This window comes from Stegodyphus dumicola, chromosome X2, assembly GCF_044657685.1.
Source record: "Stegodyphus dumicola isolate Sdum_Otavi_A_Nest chromosome X2, ASM4465768v1".
Lineage (NCBI taxonomy): Eukaryota > Metazoa > Arthropoda > Arachnida > Araneae > Eresidae > Stegodyphus > Stegodyphus dumicola.
This window is the reverse complement of record NC_140781.1, coordinates 169,692,740-169,709,178: the sequence shown is the minus strand read 5'-3', so window position 1 is coordinate 169,709,178 and position 16,439 is coordinate 169,692,740. Positions and strand designations below refer to the sequence as shown.

The 16,439-nt window shown below is 32.5% G+C and overlaps 1 protein-coding gene across 3 annotated transcripts in view; it reads right to left on the bottom strand.

Moving 5' to 3' along the window:
- LOC118189827 (uncharacterized) overlaps positions 1-14,537 on the bottom strand; it is a 30,150-nt gene extending 15,613 nt beyond the window's left edge. The window contains exons 1-3 of one of the 3 annotated variants that reach the window (XM_035360501.2): positions 14,392-14,537; positions 14,174-14,283; positions 3,244-3,423 (exon numbers count right to left, since the gene is read on the bottom strand). In XM_035360501.2, the coding sequence (XP_035216392.1) occupies positions 3,244-3,423; positions 14,174-14,236 (243 nt within the window). In that variant the 5' untranslated portion in view covers positions 14,237-14,283; positions 14,392-14,537. Of the gene's footprint in view, positions 1-3,243; positions 3,424-14,173; positions 14,284-14,370 lie in introns of all 3 variants that reach the window. The other 2 variants (XM_035360500.2, XM_035360502.2) reach the window with 2 other exon arrangements.
- Between the last annotated feature and the right edge of the window lie 1,902 nt (positions 14,538-16,439).

Genomic DNA, 16,439 nt, shown 5'->3' with positions numbered 1-16,439 from the left:
TTAAGTTTCAAATACATATTTTATGACTGTATGTGTGTACTCAGTGTATCACGATTAGGTTACCAAAGTTCTAGAAAATTATGTTTAGTTTGTAAATTACAGGTTAAGAAAGTTTGGTACCTGTGCAATATTATACACATTTAAATACGTAACAGCATAAATTGAAAAGGATTTGACAAAACTGTATAAAGTCCATTACAGTAAATGTTCAAGCCAACCAGGACTAGGACAGTGGTATTACGCTACTATCTACAGACCCTCACATCGATGGTTCGAATCCAGCTCAGTGATAATTGGAAAGCACCAGGAATTGACGGGATAACGAACAAATCCATTAAGTTACTCCCACACAACATTATATGCAAAATTACTAGTATTTTTAACGCAGCACTGACAAACTGCTACTTTCCTACCACATGGAAGACTGCAAAGATTGTCATGATACTGAAGCCGGGAAAAAATCATACCAAAACAGATGGATACAGGCCAATTAGCCTTCTCCCGGTTCTCAGCAAAATTTCTGAACGAATTATACTCTCAAGAATTCAACACCACCTTAATGCACTTCCTCCAAAGCAATTCGGCTTCAGAAGAAAACTATCTACTACGAAGCAATTGGTTCGTATCATGGAATTCGCAGGCTTGGCTCTGCATAACAGGTTAAATGTGGCTATCCTCATGTTAGACGTGGCGAAAGCCTTCGACCACATCTGGCATGAGGGACTAATTATCAAGCTTATGAGTTTCAACTTTGTACCTGAACTCCTCCACATTCTCTACTCTTTCATCACACAGAGGACTTTTAAAGTCTGCATTAACGATGCTTTTTCCACTGAAAGAAAAATCAGAAGTGGCATTCCACAGTGTTTTAGGTCCTGATATGTATATCTTCTATGGTGCAGATTTTCCCCAAATCAACTCTTCAAACTCCATCCTGGCCTGCTATGCAGATCACACGGCAATTGCAGTGAAATCTGCTAACTTCAATCATGCAATCAAAATTCTGCAGAACTTCACTCTGCACATCGAAGACTGGTGTTGCAAATGGATAACTAAAATTAATGCTAATAAATCGCAACTTTTACTTATCAAAAGAAGAAAGCGAAACCGCCCTATAAATAATAACCTGCTACTGTTCAACAAAACAGTTTCTATAGTACGTCAGGCTAAATACCTCGGCGTCACTATTAACGATAAGCTCACTTGGACTCCACATATCAACAACATCCAGAATCAAGCCCTGAAAGTCATAAACTGTCTCCTTCCCATCTTGGGAAAATATTCTAATCTTGACCTAAATAAGAAGCGACTTATTCACCTGACTGCTGCGAGACACATCATCACGTATGCATCACCTGCACCGACTGAGGCCAAACCTGCTAGCTAACATTAACAAACTTCAAATTGTTCAAAATAAATTTTTGAGAATTGCAACAAACGCTCCCTACTATGTAAGGAACTCTGTGTTACACAGCGATCTTCGTATCGATACTTAAAAAGATTTTCTGCATAAGAGCAATGAAAACTTCTTCCAGAAAGCTTTTGATTTTAGCCACTTAAAACATTTTTCAGACCTTTAATTACGATATCCTTGCAGAGGACCAATATCTACGTCGTTTTGCTGCATTCTTACTAAATACAGATGACAATCATCCTACTTAAACTGTCAGTATCAAGCAGCATTCATTGAAGCCACAGCAGGGAGGGTAACCCCTCACGTGACCACGGACTTAGTATTTTCTATCTCCACTTCAGACATCTGGTGCTACTGCAAGAACTGTACATATCTGTATATATTTATTGCTGATTTATCTTTATTATTTTTTTATTTCATGTATGCATACTTCTTTTAATAATTAAGATTCATGTGCATGCACTCCTGATAAAAGTATGTTTTTTTCTGGATGTATTAAATTGGCACATTTGTCATATTTCTGGAAAAAACTTAGACATGTATTACCTTAAAATGGAAAAGGTCCAAGTTAACTTATTCAAACTCCCCCCCCCCGAAAGACAGGCACTTTGTCTTTTTTTTTCTGACACTGGCCACATTTAAGGCTAGACGTGATGACCGTTTTATTGTGGAGGTACCTAATAGGCGGCTACCACTACCGCCTATGAAGGGACAGTCAATTTACATCCATGGCTTCTCTGGGATTCAGTATCACAGTTAGGCTCCCCTAACCACTATACCGTCTGGGCACTCATTCAAACATACTGAATATACAGTACAGTCAAAAGTCTTTAATCCGGACTTGTCGGGACTTTGGCGATTATGGATTATAGATCATCAATTTAAATCTGGTAAGACGGCATGCAGAAATTATAAAATTAAAAATATGAAACCGTAATTTATGAAATAAAGAGCAATTATGATCTAAAGGGTATCAAAATTTACAAAAAAAAGCTTAATATTTATTTGTTTACTTTATTAAACATTTCTTTCAACGCGCGTATGCGTAAAGCATACATTACGCATAGTCGAAATTAGAAAATTGCAACCAGAAAACTATTTGATGTGTATTCGTGATATTTATAATGACAAGGAATTTGAGTTAAATCACATCAAAGACGGAGTACATCGAGATGAAATACTACATTTAGTAAGGAATTATAAGTCGAATAAAATAAAAACATCTGCCCTGAAGATAAGGATACAGCTGACAGATCAACTTCCAGTTCATTGCGCACCGCTACGTTCCCCCCCCCCCCGGCAGAGCAGCACGAAATTGATAAACAGATTTCGGAATGATTAGAGAAACAAAGGATATGCCTTTATCCATTTTTTGCAGCAATTCCACTTTTTGTTTGACGGACATCGAAACATGCTTTCACTTTGTAGATCCTTTGGCAGCTCCAGAATCGGAAATTCTTTTTGACATAATCGAAAGTTCAAGCTTACTTTTATAAAATTGCTCTGCAAAAAATAATACGCCGGATCCAATTAGAAGATCAAGGAACAACGCAATCTGCAACATTAACTGAAATAGATAATTAGATAATTTTAGCTTAGCTTACACTGTCCGTTATACATTAAACGTGCATGCATAAACGTATTATGCGCATGCGTAAATGCATATGCACACACATGCGCAGAGAGGTCTGGATTATAGATCATTCCGGATTAAAGACTTTTGACTGTATTTCAAAGAGATAATTGTAAAGGATTTAGAAGCTATCAACCTTTAAAATGAATAAAAAAACTTTTTATTAAAAAAAATTATATAAATAAAAAATATATACCTCAAAAACATTAGGTTGATGTTTCTGTGGTGCAGCAGTAACTTTCCAGCAGTCTGTCAGAGGTATGATTTTTGTTGGATTTTGCTTTACATAAGCATCTTCACTCTCAAATAACTCTAATCTCTGAATTCCATGATGGCTAGCGTTATATAGAGCACAATATCTTTTTGTCCAAGTTTTCTACATGTTTGGAAGACAATAATTACAAGCTGTTTTAAGCATATTTAAAACCATAACTTTATTCCAATTAAAAATATAAAATTCCATCTAAAATGAAGTTTCAAGGCAGGCAGTTTTCAGACTGGCTACAAATATATGAGAGGCTAAAGCTTTGGCATATTGTAAATTAAAATTGTTGCTAGTTGCATTTTGTATCTATGTGATATATTTAAAAAAAATATTTTTTTTCATGAAATCAACATTTTGTAAAATTTCCCTGCAACATAAACATTAGCACACTAATGGCCAAATCTATTTTAATATCTTAAAATCCATCATAAGTTTTATCCTGGTTGAAATCTCAGCAAAACAGCAACTTCTGAGTAGTCTGTTATCAACAATGGCCTGAATATAAAACAGCCTTAGATAAAAGACTACCCTGTTCTTATTTACATATAGAAGTAAAATAGATTTATAATACATTCTCATAAGGGCTTGATAAGTTAAAAGTATTCTACAGGAAAAATAATGTACGTACATTTAAATACCACACTTTGAAATAACAAAAACCAAATGTTAAACACTGCTTCCCCGTAAGTCCTTAAACAGTCTTTATTTTCACAGCCATTGATCGCAAACACACACTCCAATTTAAAAAAAAAAAAAAAAAAAAAGTTTTAAATGATGCAAACATTCACGTTTCAAAATCAAAAAATTTTTAATATAAATTTTCTAAAATTTTCAATATAAATTTTCTAAAATTTTCAATGTCTAATACTTTACATGGTCTCTACAGTTACAATTAGAAAATTTTAAACTCATTATAAAAATAAAACAAAAAAGTTTAACTCGCATATGATAAAAACTAGCCAAGATATTAAATTCCAAAATTTCGGATTTATGTCACTTTAGACTTGGCTTGAGAGGTTGGGTGATAAATCAGAACTACGAGGCTGATTTTTTTTTTGGTACATTTCGGTTAACATGTCACCACTTGGCACCAAACATAAATGCTGCAAAATCTAAGTAGTAGCAACTCTAATGATACATATTCATGAAAAGAATATTATATGCATTTAATATTGTTACATACATGACAAATTTATGCAATTCTCCGATTTCTTTCTTTTTTTTTTAACAAAAAGAGATCACTGTATACATGGGGAGAACAAAACTGTGCTTGCGACTTAATTTACGTAGGCACCGCATTTGCCACATATTTGGCAAGTAGCACCCCATTAACAGAAAAGTACCTTTTTCCTCCTTAAATGTCATTCAATGACATTCATTTGTGATTTACGAGTATACATCCTTTGGTTTATAATTTTATTACAGCTGCCATGTCAGAAAAAATTTCATAACAATCATAGGAAACATTAGAATTTTTTTCAGTTATGCAGATAATACTGTGGGTTGGCTATGTGTTAATACTGGAAACTGAAAGCAGTTTCTAGAACACAAATTTTAAGATTCTGTGAATACGATCTTTCTTAAAAAAAATGTTGATCAATACTTTTCAAATAAATGTACACATAAATGCTCATTACTTAATCTATTACTATCAAAAACTTTTTTCTTAACTGATATTTCATTTTTAGTTGCATATAAATGCAAACAATTAGCACTTCAATTTATAAATGGTTCCTGAATTTCATCTCAAGCTTTAAAATAAAATATATTTGTCAACTTTTGCCATGTGGCAATTGTACTTTTTAAAGTGGCTATATAGTTTTCCTAAATGCATCTATAGGGACTAGGAATAAAGTTAGATTTCATATTTACAACATTGGATTTTTTTTTAAATTTAAAAGTGCCAAAGCATAAATATTTGTGTCATTTAAAACATCTTTTTTAACTGGAAATGTATATCTACACCCAACAATTGCAAAAATAAAGGATGCATAAGGAATTTTGCAGACACAGTGAAAAATTAGTAAAAGCAAATGCTTATTAAACTAAAAAAAAAAAAAAAACCTTTTTTTATAGTTAGAATATAAAGAATTTTGGGGTCTGAGAATCAACTTTTTCTAAAACAACTCTAGAAACTTCACTGAAATTTGCAGAATTTAGTCCAGCTTCTCTTTGTCATATTATATAATCAAATACTATGTTTCTCGAGAAACATTACCTAATCTGAAAATAAGCACTGCCTTAACTCTTCTGGATGCTCATAGCATAAGACTTATTTACTTTTCTGGATGCCCTAGTTAAGATCATCAGTTAAATTTATTTCATGATCAATCAGAGACTGAACAAATATGAGTCTTTGATAAAGAACCAACGTGACTATTTAGAATCTTCACAATTCAATACATAATGTTGTTGTAACAGATATACTTAGTATACTTGCGTAAAATAATATTAAAAAGGCAAAGAGTAGAGGCTATGTCCTGTACTTTTTTGGGGGCCGGGGGGTCAAAAAGACATGTGTGTGTCTATATTTGTATATATATCACAATCTTTGCAAAATTGATTTATTTAACCCTTTCCGGCACGCTACCTTTTGAAATTGGAATTTCGATTTAAAAAAAGGTAGGCAGTCTAATTAGGCCTAGAGGAGTACACAAGTAAAATTTTGTAAAGATAGCACTTAGCGTTTTAATTATGTGGTGTGCCCAAAACGGGCAAACTGATTGAATAGAGCTGCTAAAACGAGCATTGCTGGAAAGTGCATAAAAAAGTACGAGATTTTGCCTATGATTAAAAAACACTAGATTCTGAATACCATAGCAGATTTAGCATTACCCAAGGTATACCATGGGGATTATAAGATTCTGTGAATACGATCTTTCTTAAAAAAAAATGTTGATCAATACTTTTCAAATAAATGTACACATAAATGCTCATTACTTAATCTATTACTATCAAAAACTTTTTTCTTAACTGATATTTCATTTTTAGTTACATATAAATGCAAACAATTAGCACTTCAATTTATAAATGGTTCCTGAATTTCATCTCAAGCTTTAAAATAAAATATATTTGTCAATTAATACAAATATACCATAGCAGATTTAGCATTATAGTGTTTCTACTCTACATCGCCCCCCCTAAAAAGCTCATTTTTGGTAATATGATGATTACATGCTTATGAATGGGGGTGAAAAAGTAACTTGGGTATATAATATTTACATTTCATATTTACACTTTAGTCTATTTTTGCATCGTGGTACTTTTCGAAGAAAGTGACACCACCTTTAAAAAAGCACAACCCAATATTGCATGTTTTGCAGATGTGCTGGGATTCGTATCAGATTCACTATCTGAAAGCAATTCGTGTAGCTCTTTCAGTGCTTTAGAAATAGTCAGCTTTCTAAAATCCGTTTGAAAAATAATTAAAAATCCAAAAAAATAAACTAATATTATATCTACAATTTGAAATGATAAGCTATAAAATAAAAATATAAATGTCTACAACACAAAACTATTAAACGTAGCGCCAAGAAAACTTCTTTGAACCAAAGTGAAAGAGAAAAAGAGAACTGCTCTAGTGATAAACTAAACAGCTAACTGATAAAATTATCCCTGACCTTCAGGAAATCACACCAACAATTTCTTAGTTGATAACCAAACCTCCCCTCAAAAAAAAGGGAAGAAAGAAGAAAGAGAAAAACAGGAAATGAAACACAGATGTAGACCCACCTTTCTATGTAAATGAGCTGACCAATGAGCGGCCGAGAAACAAAGATACAGCTGCCCCTCAGTGACCTAGACTCGCAGTGAGCCCAATCTGGGAACACCTCGGTTGGCCGTTCAATTTTAAGCAAGATTTCATGATAAAAATTTAAAACTAATATAGAATAAGGAGATTAGCATACAGCCAAAAAAACAACATAGAAATTTAAATTCAAACAATTAATTTTATAACCTAAAAAAAAATCTGGAAGTTTTCTTTGAAAAATGAGGATCTTAAAAAACTAAACATGGCTAAAATGTATGGACTGGTTTGTGTTGAGCTGCCATCTACTATAAATAAAGAAGGTTCAGCGTTACCTATAGTAACCTTCAAATCCTTTTTCATTCAGTTTTTCTGTGTCTACAGAAGGAAATTTTTAGATATTCTCAGACCAGGCACACTGTGCCACAAAGGGTTAAATTTAATAATCCCAAAATATCAATTTTTTACAGAGTTTTATACATTTTTATGCATGAAAGTACTGTCTACAACCACCGGTTTTGATAACAAAGGTAAGGACTTAAGTGGACACGTTGTATATACTTTCATGTATACAATATGAAATCAACTGGTTGGAATTCTTTTAAAAACAATCATTTAGAAATCTGGTTAGAATTCTTTTAAAAACAATGATATATCTATAGTTTGTATAATCTTAAAATAATTATGTATAAGTATTACAGTATGCATTTACTGGTGTATGTTAAATCTTAAAAATGTAAATATAATTTTAAAATTAATGAGTTAACACAGTAACATAAGAGTGATTTTAAAATTAACGAAAATTAATGATGCTTCATACTTTATCTTTACTTCATGTTTTCAGTTAACTTGGTAGGCTTCAATGTGTTGAATTTTGCAAATATGGCAAGAGTTTGCCACTAATTTTTATTGACAGCTATGAACAAGTTTGCTGTTTCCGGTCTAACTGAATTTGATGTTTTATTTTTTTAAATCTTAAATCAACAGTTCATAGCATTCATTTGTATCTCTCTTTTCATGTTTCAAACTTTCAGAAACTGTATTTTTAAAAATTTCTTTAGCAAAATTTAGTACCAGTTTCTTTTAAATATATTTATATTATTATATTGAAAAACATTTGAATCAAAGAACAAAACTAGATTTTGTTTTAAATATGCTCTGTGTCAAAATCAATTATATTAGAATTAGCCAGAAATTTGCTTTAAATCTTCCATAAAATACTCAAATTTATAAAACTTCTTTTTTATTTTTTGAAAGTAAAAAATTCATTTTATTGTTTCACTGTAAATAACAGTTTTTATCTTAAATTTAAAATCTACAGTACACAAATACACAAAAAAGGGAAGTGGACACATATCTTATCTCAGATATTTTATTCTAGTTGGCAAAGAATGAAAGAAACCAATCTACCAATTCATTTAATTCATCTATTTCAGAAATATGCATTAAATTTAGCAATATGCATCAGAAATAACCATAAATGACACCAGATGCATAATTCCTGCCAAATTAAACATGGATACAAGAAGGCAAACCTCAAACCATGCACCTCTTTCAATGGTAAATTTGACACAAAATATAACGAAGGCTAGTAAATAAGGTACATTTCATTTTCAAACACCCTCTCAAAGTCTCCCAATGCTATTCTAATGGGCCTTTGTGTGTGTCATGCTGCAAAAAAATATTCGGCAATTACATCACCTCTATGCTCAGTTAGTGATCTTCGGTAAGCTTTTTACGGCGAAGCGGGAGCAATGCAAATGAATGCAAGTGTAAAGAATTACTAATGTCAGGAATATGATAATTTTCACACAAGTTTAGTCTATGCGGCTCCTTACAACAAAGTGTAAATTAACTTCAATATGCTATTTCCAATAATAAATTTTAATGTCAGAAAATAACAAATGCACCACTCTCTTCCGAAACCTCATCTCTTCCGAGAATAAATTAATGCTCTTTTAATTCAGGCTGTTTGTTTATTACACAGAACTCTTTTTCATATTCATTGGCATATTCCAGAGTTGAAAGTTAAAAAAATCATAATTTATTTTTTAGAATAAGTTTCAAAATTTTCATAGCTAATTTGGCAAACCCATTTGTTCACCTGAGGCAACTGCCTCACCTGCCTTACACTTGTCCCTGCTCTGACTTTTAGGAGTTTTTAAACTGTAAACACATGCCAGCCACTAAATATAATAGAAGGGTAAGCGACACGTGGAGCACGAGTTAGTGCTAATGAGTAAATTACATTAATTCATGTTAAATTTTTTAAACAAAAAGTACGCCTTTAATTGTCTGTACATAAAGTACCTTTAACATATTGATTTAACTTAAAGGTAGGATGGAGTTCCCCACAAAAACCTTATAGTTCTAAGGGTTCCATGAGTAGACGATGTTTGAAGACCATTTCTCTACAGTATACAGACAAAGGTCTTTAATCCGGACTCGTGGGGACTTTGGCGATTCCGGATTATAGGTCATAAGTTTAAATCTGGTAAGATGGCATGCAGAAATTACAAAATTAAAAATATGAAACCATAATTTATGAAATAAAGAGCAATTATGATCTAAAGGGTATCAAAATTTACAAAAAGAACTTAATATTTGTTTACTTTATTAAACATTTCTTTCAATGCGCGCATGCGTAAAGCATACATTACACATAGTCGAAATTAGAAAATTGCAACCAGAAAACTATTTGATGTGTATTCGTGATATTTATAATGACGAGGAATTTGACTTAAATCATATACAAAGTACATCGAGATGAAATACTACATTTAGTAAGGCATTATAAAGCCGAATAAAATAAAAACATCTGCCCTGAAGATAAGGATAGTGCTAACAGATCAACTTCGAGTTCATTGCGGACCGCGACATGGTATGGCAACCCTGTTGATGTTGAAAAATCTTTTGCTGGAGTGATTTAATTGCTCATTTTGCATGTTTTGAAATGGCCCATGTTGCAATGAGAGATGTGGTAGCAAGATTTCAGTCGCGTATTTTAGATTGTGTGCAAAGTAAATTTAGTATTAAAAGGTAGGATGTTGGAGTTGTTAACAAGTCTTTTGTTCACAGGTGTGTTTATGCGGATCGTAGTGTATTTTTGGAATTTCTATGGGAGTCAGAACTTTTAAAACGAAGTTTGGCGTGTTCAAAATGCGGAGCTGATATGAGAACTCGGACGAAGAATGGTATTTCTAATAGACTTGTGTGGGTTTGAAGTCAAATTGTTGCTGGTAAATTATGTGGGTGTCAGCAGAGTTTAAGATTTGGATCTTGGTTTTTGTGTAGTAAGTTAACATTGGAGGAAGTTTTGATCGTTACCTTCAAAATTTTGAATCGTAGAAAGACATGTGATATAGCAAAATCATGGCACTTTTGTTCACAGACGTTGTGTGACTGGCAAAATTTTATTCACGAATGTCAGTTGGACTTTGTATGCTCAGTGTCTGAGAAGATAGGGGAAGGGAAGATAAAGTGGTGGAAGTTGATGAATCGAAGTTTGGCAAAAGAAATATCATCGTGGCCATCCTGCTGAGGGGCAGTGGGTATTTGGAAGTGTGGGAAGAGGGTCTGGGAGATTATTTTTAGTGGCTGTGCATGATAGAAGTAAGGAAAAACGGGTAGAGTAGACTTTACCCCTTGTACTATGGCGAAGTTGTTGTTTGATTTATCGCCAAGTTGTTGCTTGATTTATGGTAGCCTGAGTAATTGAATGTTATGGAAACCCTATTGTGACGTAATCAAGTGCATGATTCTGGGAAATTTTGAATCGTGGGATGTTTTGTAAGCGTTTTTGTGGTGTGTGTGTGTTGCTTTGATTCTTTAGACGGTAAAATGGCCGAATGTAGTAAGATTAATTTGAAGTTTCTGTACAATTTGGAACGAAAGGGGAAAAGAGCTTTAATTGACTGGTGTGTAAATGAAGGTTTACTTAGTAGCCATTATAAGTGTCCTGTATGTAGGAAGGATATGCATCTAGTCCAACATAAAAACCGTTTAGATGGATTTGAATGGGTTTGTAGGAAGAAAGGTTCAGATGGTCACTATGTGAAGCGTTCAATCAGAAAGAGTACCTGGTTTGAAAAAAGTCATTTGAGTTTGATTGATATTTTGATTTTTATGTGGCTCTGGGTGTACAAAGCGAACTCGAAAATCATGGTAAGTGAATACTTGCTTTTGGTAGTGCTTAAATGTATAACATGTTTTTCCTTTTTTATGTTATTTTATTGTTTGGTTTTAAACATATTTTATTGAATTATGTACTTTTTGTTTGCCTATTGTAGAATTGGGTGTTTCTTTGACTTTTTAAGTGAAAATATATCGATGTGTACATGGACAAAGTAAAAGGAGTGTGCAATGCAAGTTTGTGCAATACTGGGATTTTTTTTTAAGTGAAAATAGGTCGACGTGTACATGGATAAAATTAAAAGAGTGCACAATGCCATTTTTGTGCAATTCGGGGATTTTTTTTAAGTTCAAAATAAGTCGATGTGTACATGGATACCGAGTTTGTGCAATTATTTTGTCTGGTTATTTTGGCTTTGTGTAGCGGCAATTTTTGCGCCAAAAATCGCCGCTTCGCAAGCCAAAATAACGAGTCAAAGAATTGCAAAAAATTGGTATCCATGTGCCGCCAAGTTTCGCTAAGGGGTACCCTAAACTATACTTTTACTGGAAACACTGATGCGGTGTATTAAAGAGTGGACCGAGCCTGGAACAACTATTTTTTCGGATGGCTGGAAATCTTACAAGGATTTATGAAAAGAAGGTTTTGAACATTTATTTGTGAACCATAGTATCAATTTTGTGGATAGCGAGTCTGGCTGTCATATAAATACCATAGAGAGTATGTGGCGGCATGTTAAAGCTACGTTGCCTAGCTATAATCGGAAATGCGATTTTCAGTTTTATTTGGCTGTCTATATGTTTTTCCATTGCTGTTATGAAACTGGAGAAGATCCTTTTAATAAATTTGTAGAAATTATAAGAACTGTTGAATGGGAGAAATTAAAAATTTCTTTGTAGAGTATTTGAAGAAAGTGTTTGTGTTTTTTGTTTTGGTGATGTTTGAAATTGATATTTCTGCTATCCGAAGAAGTTTTCATTATGGTAAGTGCATTTTATTTTATTGTTTTTATTTTGTAGAATGTTATGTTCGTTGTTTTTTTACTATGAATTTCTGTTGTTGTTTTTTTTTTGAATTGTTTGTAATTTAGTTTAGTTTATTTGGTTGATTTGTGCGCAATGCCTAGATTGTGCAACTCGTAGATTTATTTTTTTTTTTTTTTTAAACGTTTAAACAGAATGCTGTGTACATGAATTCTTGTCAAATATTTTTGGTTAGAAACTTTACATTTTTGCTATCTAAATTTTTTGTTTTTGTTTCTGATTTTTTTAGCTTAAATTGTGTCTTCAAAACCTGGTTTTTGCATGGTTTTAGGCTTAAAATTTGAAATGTAGATAAAAAATTTAGGTAGTAATATGGCGGCATGGAGTTTCTTGCCAAAAATGTTTGGCGAGAAATTTGGCGACCTGAGGGCGCATAGGATTTTTTTCATTTCCTCACACATTATTTACAACTGAAATGTATGCTCTTTGACTGCATTTACTTCCAGTATTAACAGCTCAATTACTAATGTTACAGACTTGAATAGGGATAATCATGAATATACTGAAAACATTAAAAATCTCTCTGAATTTCAGTTTCATATTTTGGACTATTGCTTAATGCGGTAAAAGTTTACAATTGGGTGCCCCTTGTTTTTTGGCAATACTTTTTTGACGGCAAGATCGGTGCCAGGAAGGCACAATTTCAAGATGGGCGCTGCACAAAACCAAAATAAGAAGTCAAAGAATTGCACAAACCTTGTGTCCATGTACACATCGATCTGTTTTCACTTAAAAAAACATCCTAGAACTGCATAAACTAGGCATTGTGCACTGCCTTAAATTCCATGTACACATCAATCTATTTTCATTTAAATAAAATCAGCAAGCTAAAACAAAATTAAAACTATCATGGTAACCATAAGGGAGGTTTCATCGCCAAAATTTTTAAAAACATTTTGCTAATCGAAGGGGCACCCAATTCTACACTAGAGCCCTTAATGCTTTTAAGGTAATAATGCTTTTCAAATAAAACATTTCAATAAATAATTATTTTATTATCACGCAATCATCGGTTATCGAAAGTTTCTTTCAAAACTTAATCTTTTCTTTGCATTTTACCATTCCGTAGTACTTTTTAAGAGGTCAATAAATAACGCTGCACATCATTTAAATACACTGTCAACAACACCAAGCACAAAATATAGTTGGAATGAAAATCCAAAAACTCTTTTGAATTCGTAGACCACACAAGTTTCTCAAATAATCCTAATCAACTAAATCCTGTAATTATTTGACTACTGAATATATTTTTACTCTGATCCTGCAAAAATATCTCTCTGATTATATGAAGGAGAACTAGCAAAATTTATTTCAACTAACCAAAATTGAAAAATGCTCAGAGAAACCCAGAACATAACTGAAGTGAGTCACTGTTCTAAAATCCAGATTTAGTCATTTTAGTCCGTGTCTTACCTGAGGTTCAAACATGAAACAAAGAGGTAATTATTAGCAAGTCTGCATTATTATATTATACCAAATTACTCCCTTTCAGTCTCATTTCAAATGTTATGCATTAATGCTTAGAACTTGTAATGATTCTACAGTTAATGCACACATAAATAACACATCACCGAGATGATAAGCATCTAGTAGTCAAAGAACAGGAAAAACAGTGTTCTGATTTTCTGCACACACAAACACCCTCTGTCAAGTTAGAGTTTGCCTTCATTGCACCAATGTACATCATTTTGAGAGAGACGTCTGCAGAAAAGGAGGGAACACTAGTTTAATGCAATTTTCATTGAAAGACTGGGTACCTGCAGTTTAAAATCAAGCATACGCATATTTTTATAAAACATGCAAGATGAATCAAACACAACTTTAAACATCCTGTCATCGTATTCACATAGCATTTTCCAATATTTTCTCATTCGTATTTAGATCAGAATATACAGCAATATGATTACTATAGGAACGCAAGAAAAAAACTATACTCACCCTTAAAAAACTGTGAGGAGGAATAAAGAGAAATCCCATCTTGCAGGCTACTTCTAGATCCATAGCTTAGCAATGCTCTTGTTTGGGCTCCTACGAAGTTATTATCAGTTCTTAAAAATAAACGAGATACAACAATTTAGCATATTGAATGATGAACTATTAAAAAAATTGTTTAAGGGAGAAAAATCTTAGCTTACATCAAGTAAAAATATTTGTACCATTTTTTTTACTTTATATTACCATCAAAACATCCCACCAATAACTTATCTGATTCATTACTCTGTATTTCCGGTTCAGCTTGTGTCAAGTTGCAAAACCACTGCCACTGAAACCATCGCTAATCATTAAAGGCTGTCGACTAGCCTGTGGCCATTACAGTTTTAAAAAGTTAAGGTGAAGTTAATGGTAAATGTTTATTAAAATTATTATTATTATTATTAAAGTTTCTGTATACATTTACTGTTTCTGGAGAATTTCTGGAGCATTTTGCAGAATAAAAGCTATTATTTCGTATAATTAGGCCTTTTTCTAAAGTGCTGTTTTGCACAATTCTGAAGTTTAATGTGGCTTTCTTATGACCTACTTCAAGCTGCATTTTAGTAATAGTTTTACTTAATGAATTACTCATTCAACAATAGCATAATCAGAGTAATTCAGATTGGGAATCATAGTAATTCACAATCTGAATTATTCTGATTAAATGTACCATTAATTTATGTTCTATGATATAGATACAAAAGCAGCATCATTAGGGGCCCTAATCTGGACACCGTCGAGATAGAAGAACGGGTCGCTTTTTGCGATCTACTCGACAGAGAGCGAGTCTGGTGTCATCGTCTCGATCATTACAGAGATCGACGCGTCGGAAATTTTTCCGTCGCGTATTTCCAAACCCTACCCCACTTTTCAAATTTTTGACGTCACGGAAATATCGACTAGTATCACTTGGCAAGACGCCTACCCCACTTTTGACTACTACGGCGCGCTTTCGAAAGAATTTTGCTGCTGAATAGTGTGTTTAGGTGCTAATTGTGAGATTTTCGCAATTTAAATTATTATGAGTGGGAATTTACGCAAAATCTTTAGTGAATGGTTATTGTTTAACGCCTTAGTGTATTTGAGGAAAGAGGAGAATAATTCACTGCTGATGTATACATTAACAGTATTTGGAAGGTGATACTCGGCAATAAATGTGCTGCATTTCATCGTAAAATTCAGCGACGCCAGTAAAATAAACGAAAGTGTTCGAAAAACTTATCCACATCTGAAGCCACTATACAAAAATTGTATGTGTGCCAATAAAACAATTTAAATTAAAAAAAAATTGCAGAAAACTTCAGATCAAGGAATAACAATTGCAGTGCCTCTATGTGCTTAAAAACTACGAAGCATTCTGCAGACTTTTGTGCCAAAATCAAGTTTGACAAATGGATTAATACATTTTTTTATTTCTTTTAGTGTATATATTTCAAAATTATTAAAATAACTTGAACAGTTGTTTAATTGCTTAAAACAGCAATAAAGTTCATTTATAAAGATATACAAGGAACTTCATAATTCATTGCTTTGTTGAACAACTGGAATTTACTAAATTACCTAACTTTATAATATTAAATATCTTTGTAACTGTGTTATTATGCTCTGTTTTATAAAAGCTTAACTACTTCTAAAAGCTAACTACTAACTACAAGCTTAGCTACTTACTATTCATTTGTTATACATTAAAATATTTTCTGATTTATTTACTAAATGTATTAAGAATTTCCATACATACTTGTGCTGTGTGAATGCATGTTTGTGTAATGAACTTTGATTTTCATGAACGAAAAAGAAATACAATCTCCGAATAAGTACTTTTTTGTTTTCCAGTTCCTGTGTTTAGCTGTAAAAGTAAATTCACTTCAAGTATGTGTCTGTGCAATTTTGACGATGTAAATGCTGAAATGTATGTATAGTAAAAATTCAACAAAAAAAATATCCGGAAAGCTCTTGAAATTTTGGATAGCCAAGCATATAAAAAATGAAATATTGTAATAAGTGAATGGAAGAATAAACTACTAGTCTAAAATCATAAAAACAGTTCATCTTATTTGTATCAACTTGACTATCAAAAGCCAATATTTAATATTATGCACGATTTTGAAAAAAATATATGCTGCTGATCTTTGGAATATGATAATAGGTGATTTTTACAATGGTTGTTATGTGGATTAAGACTGCAAGTTGAGACTTTAAATATGAACAATAGTAATCTGAAAATTTGAAG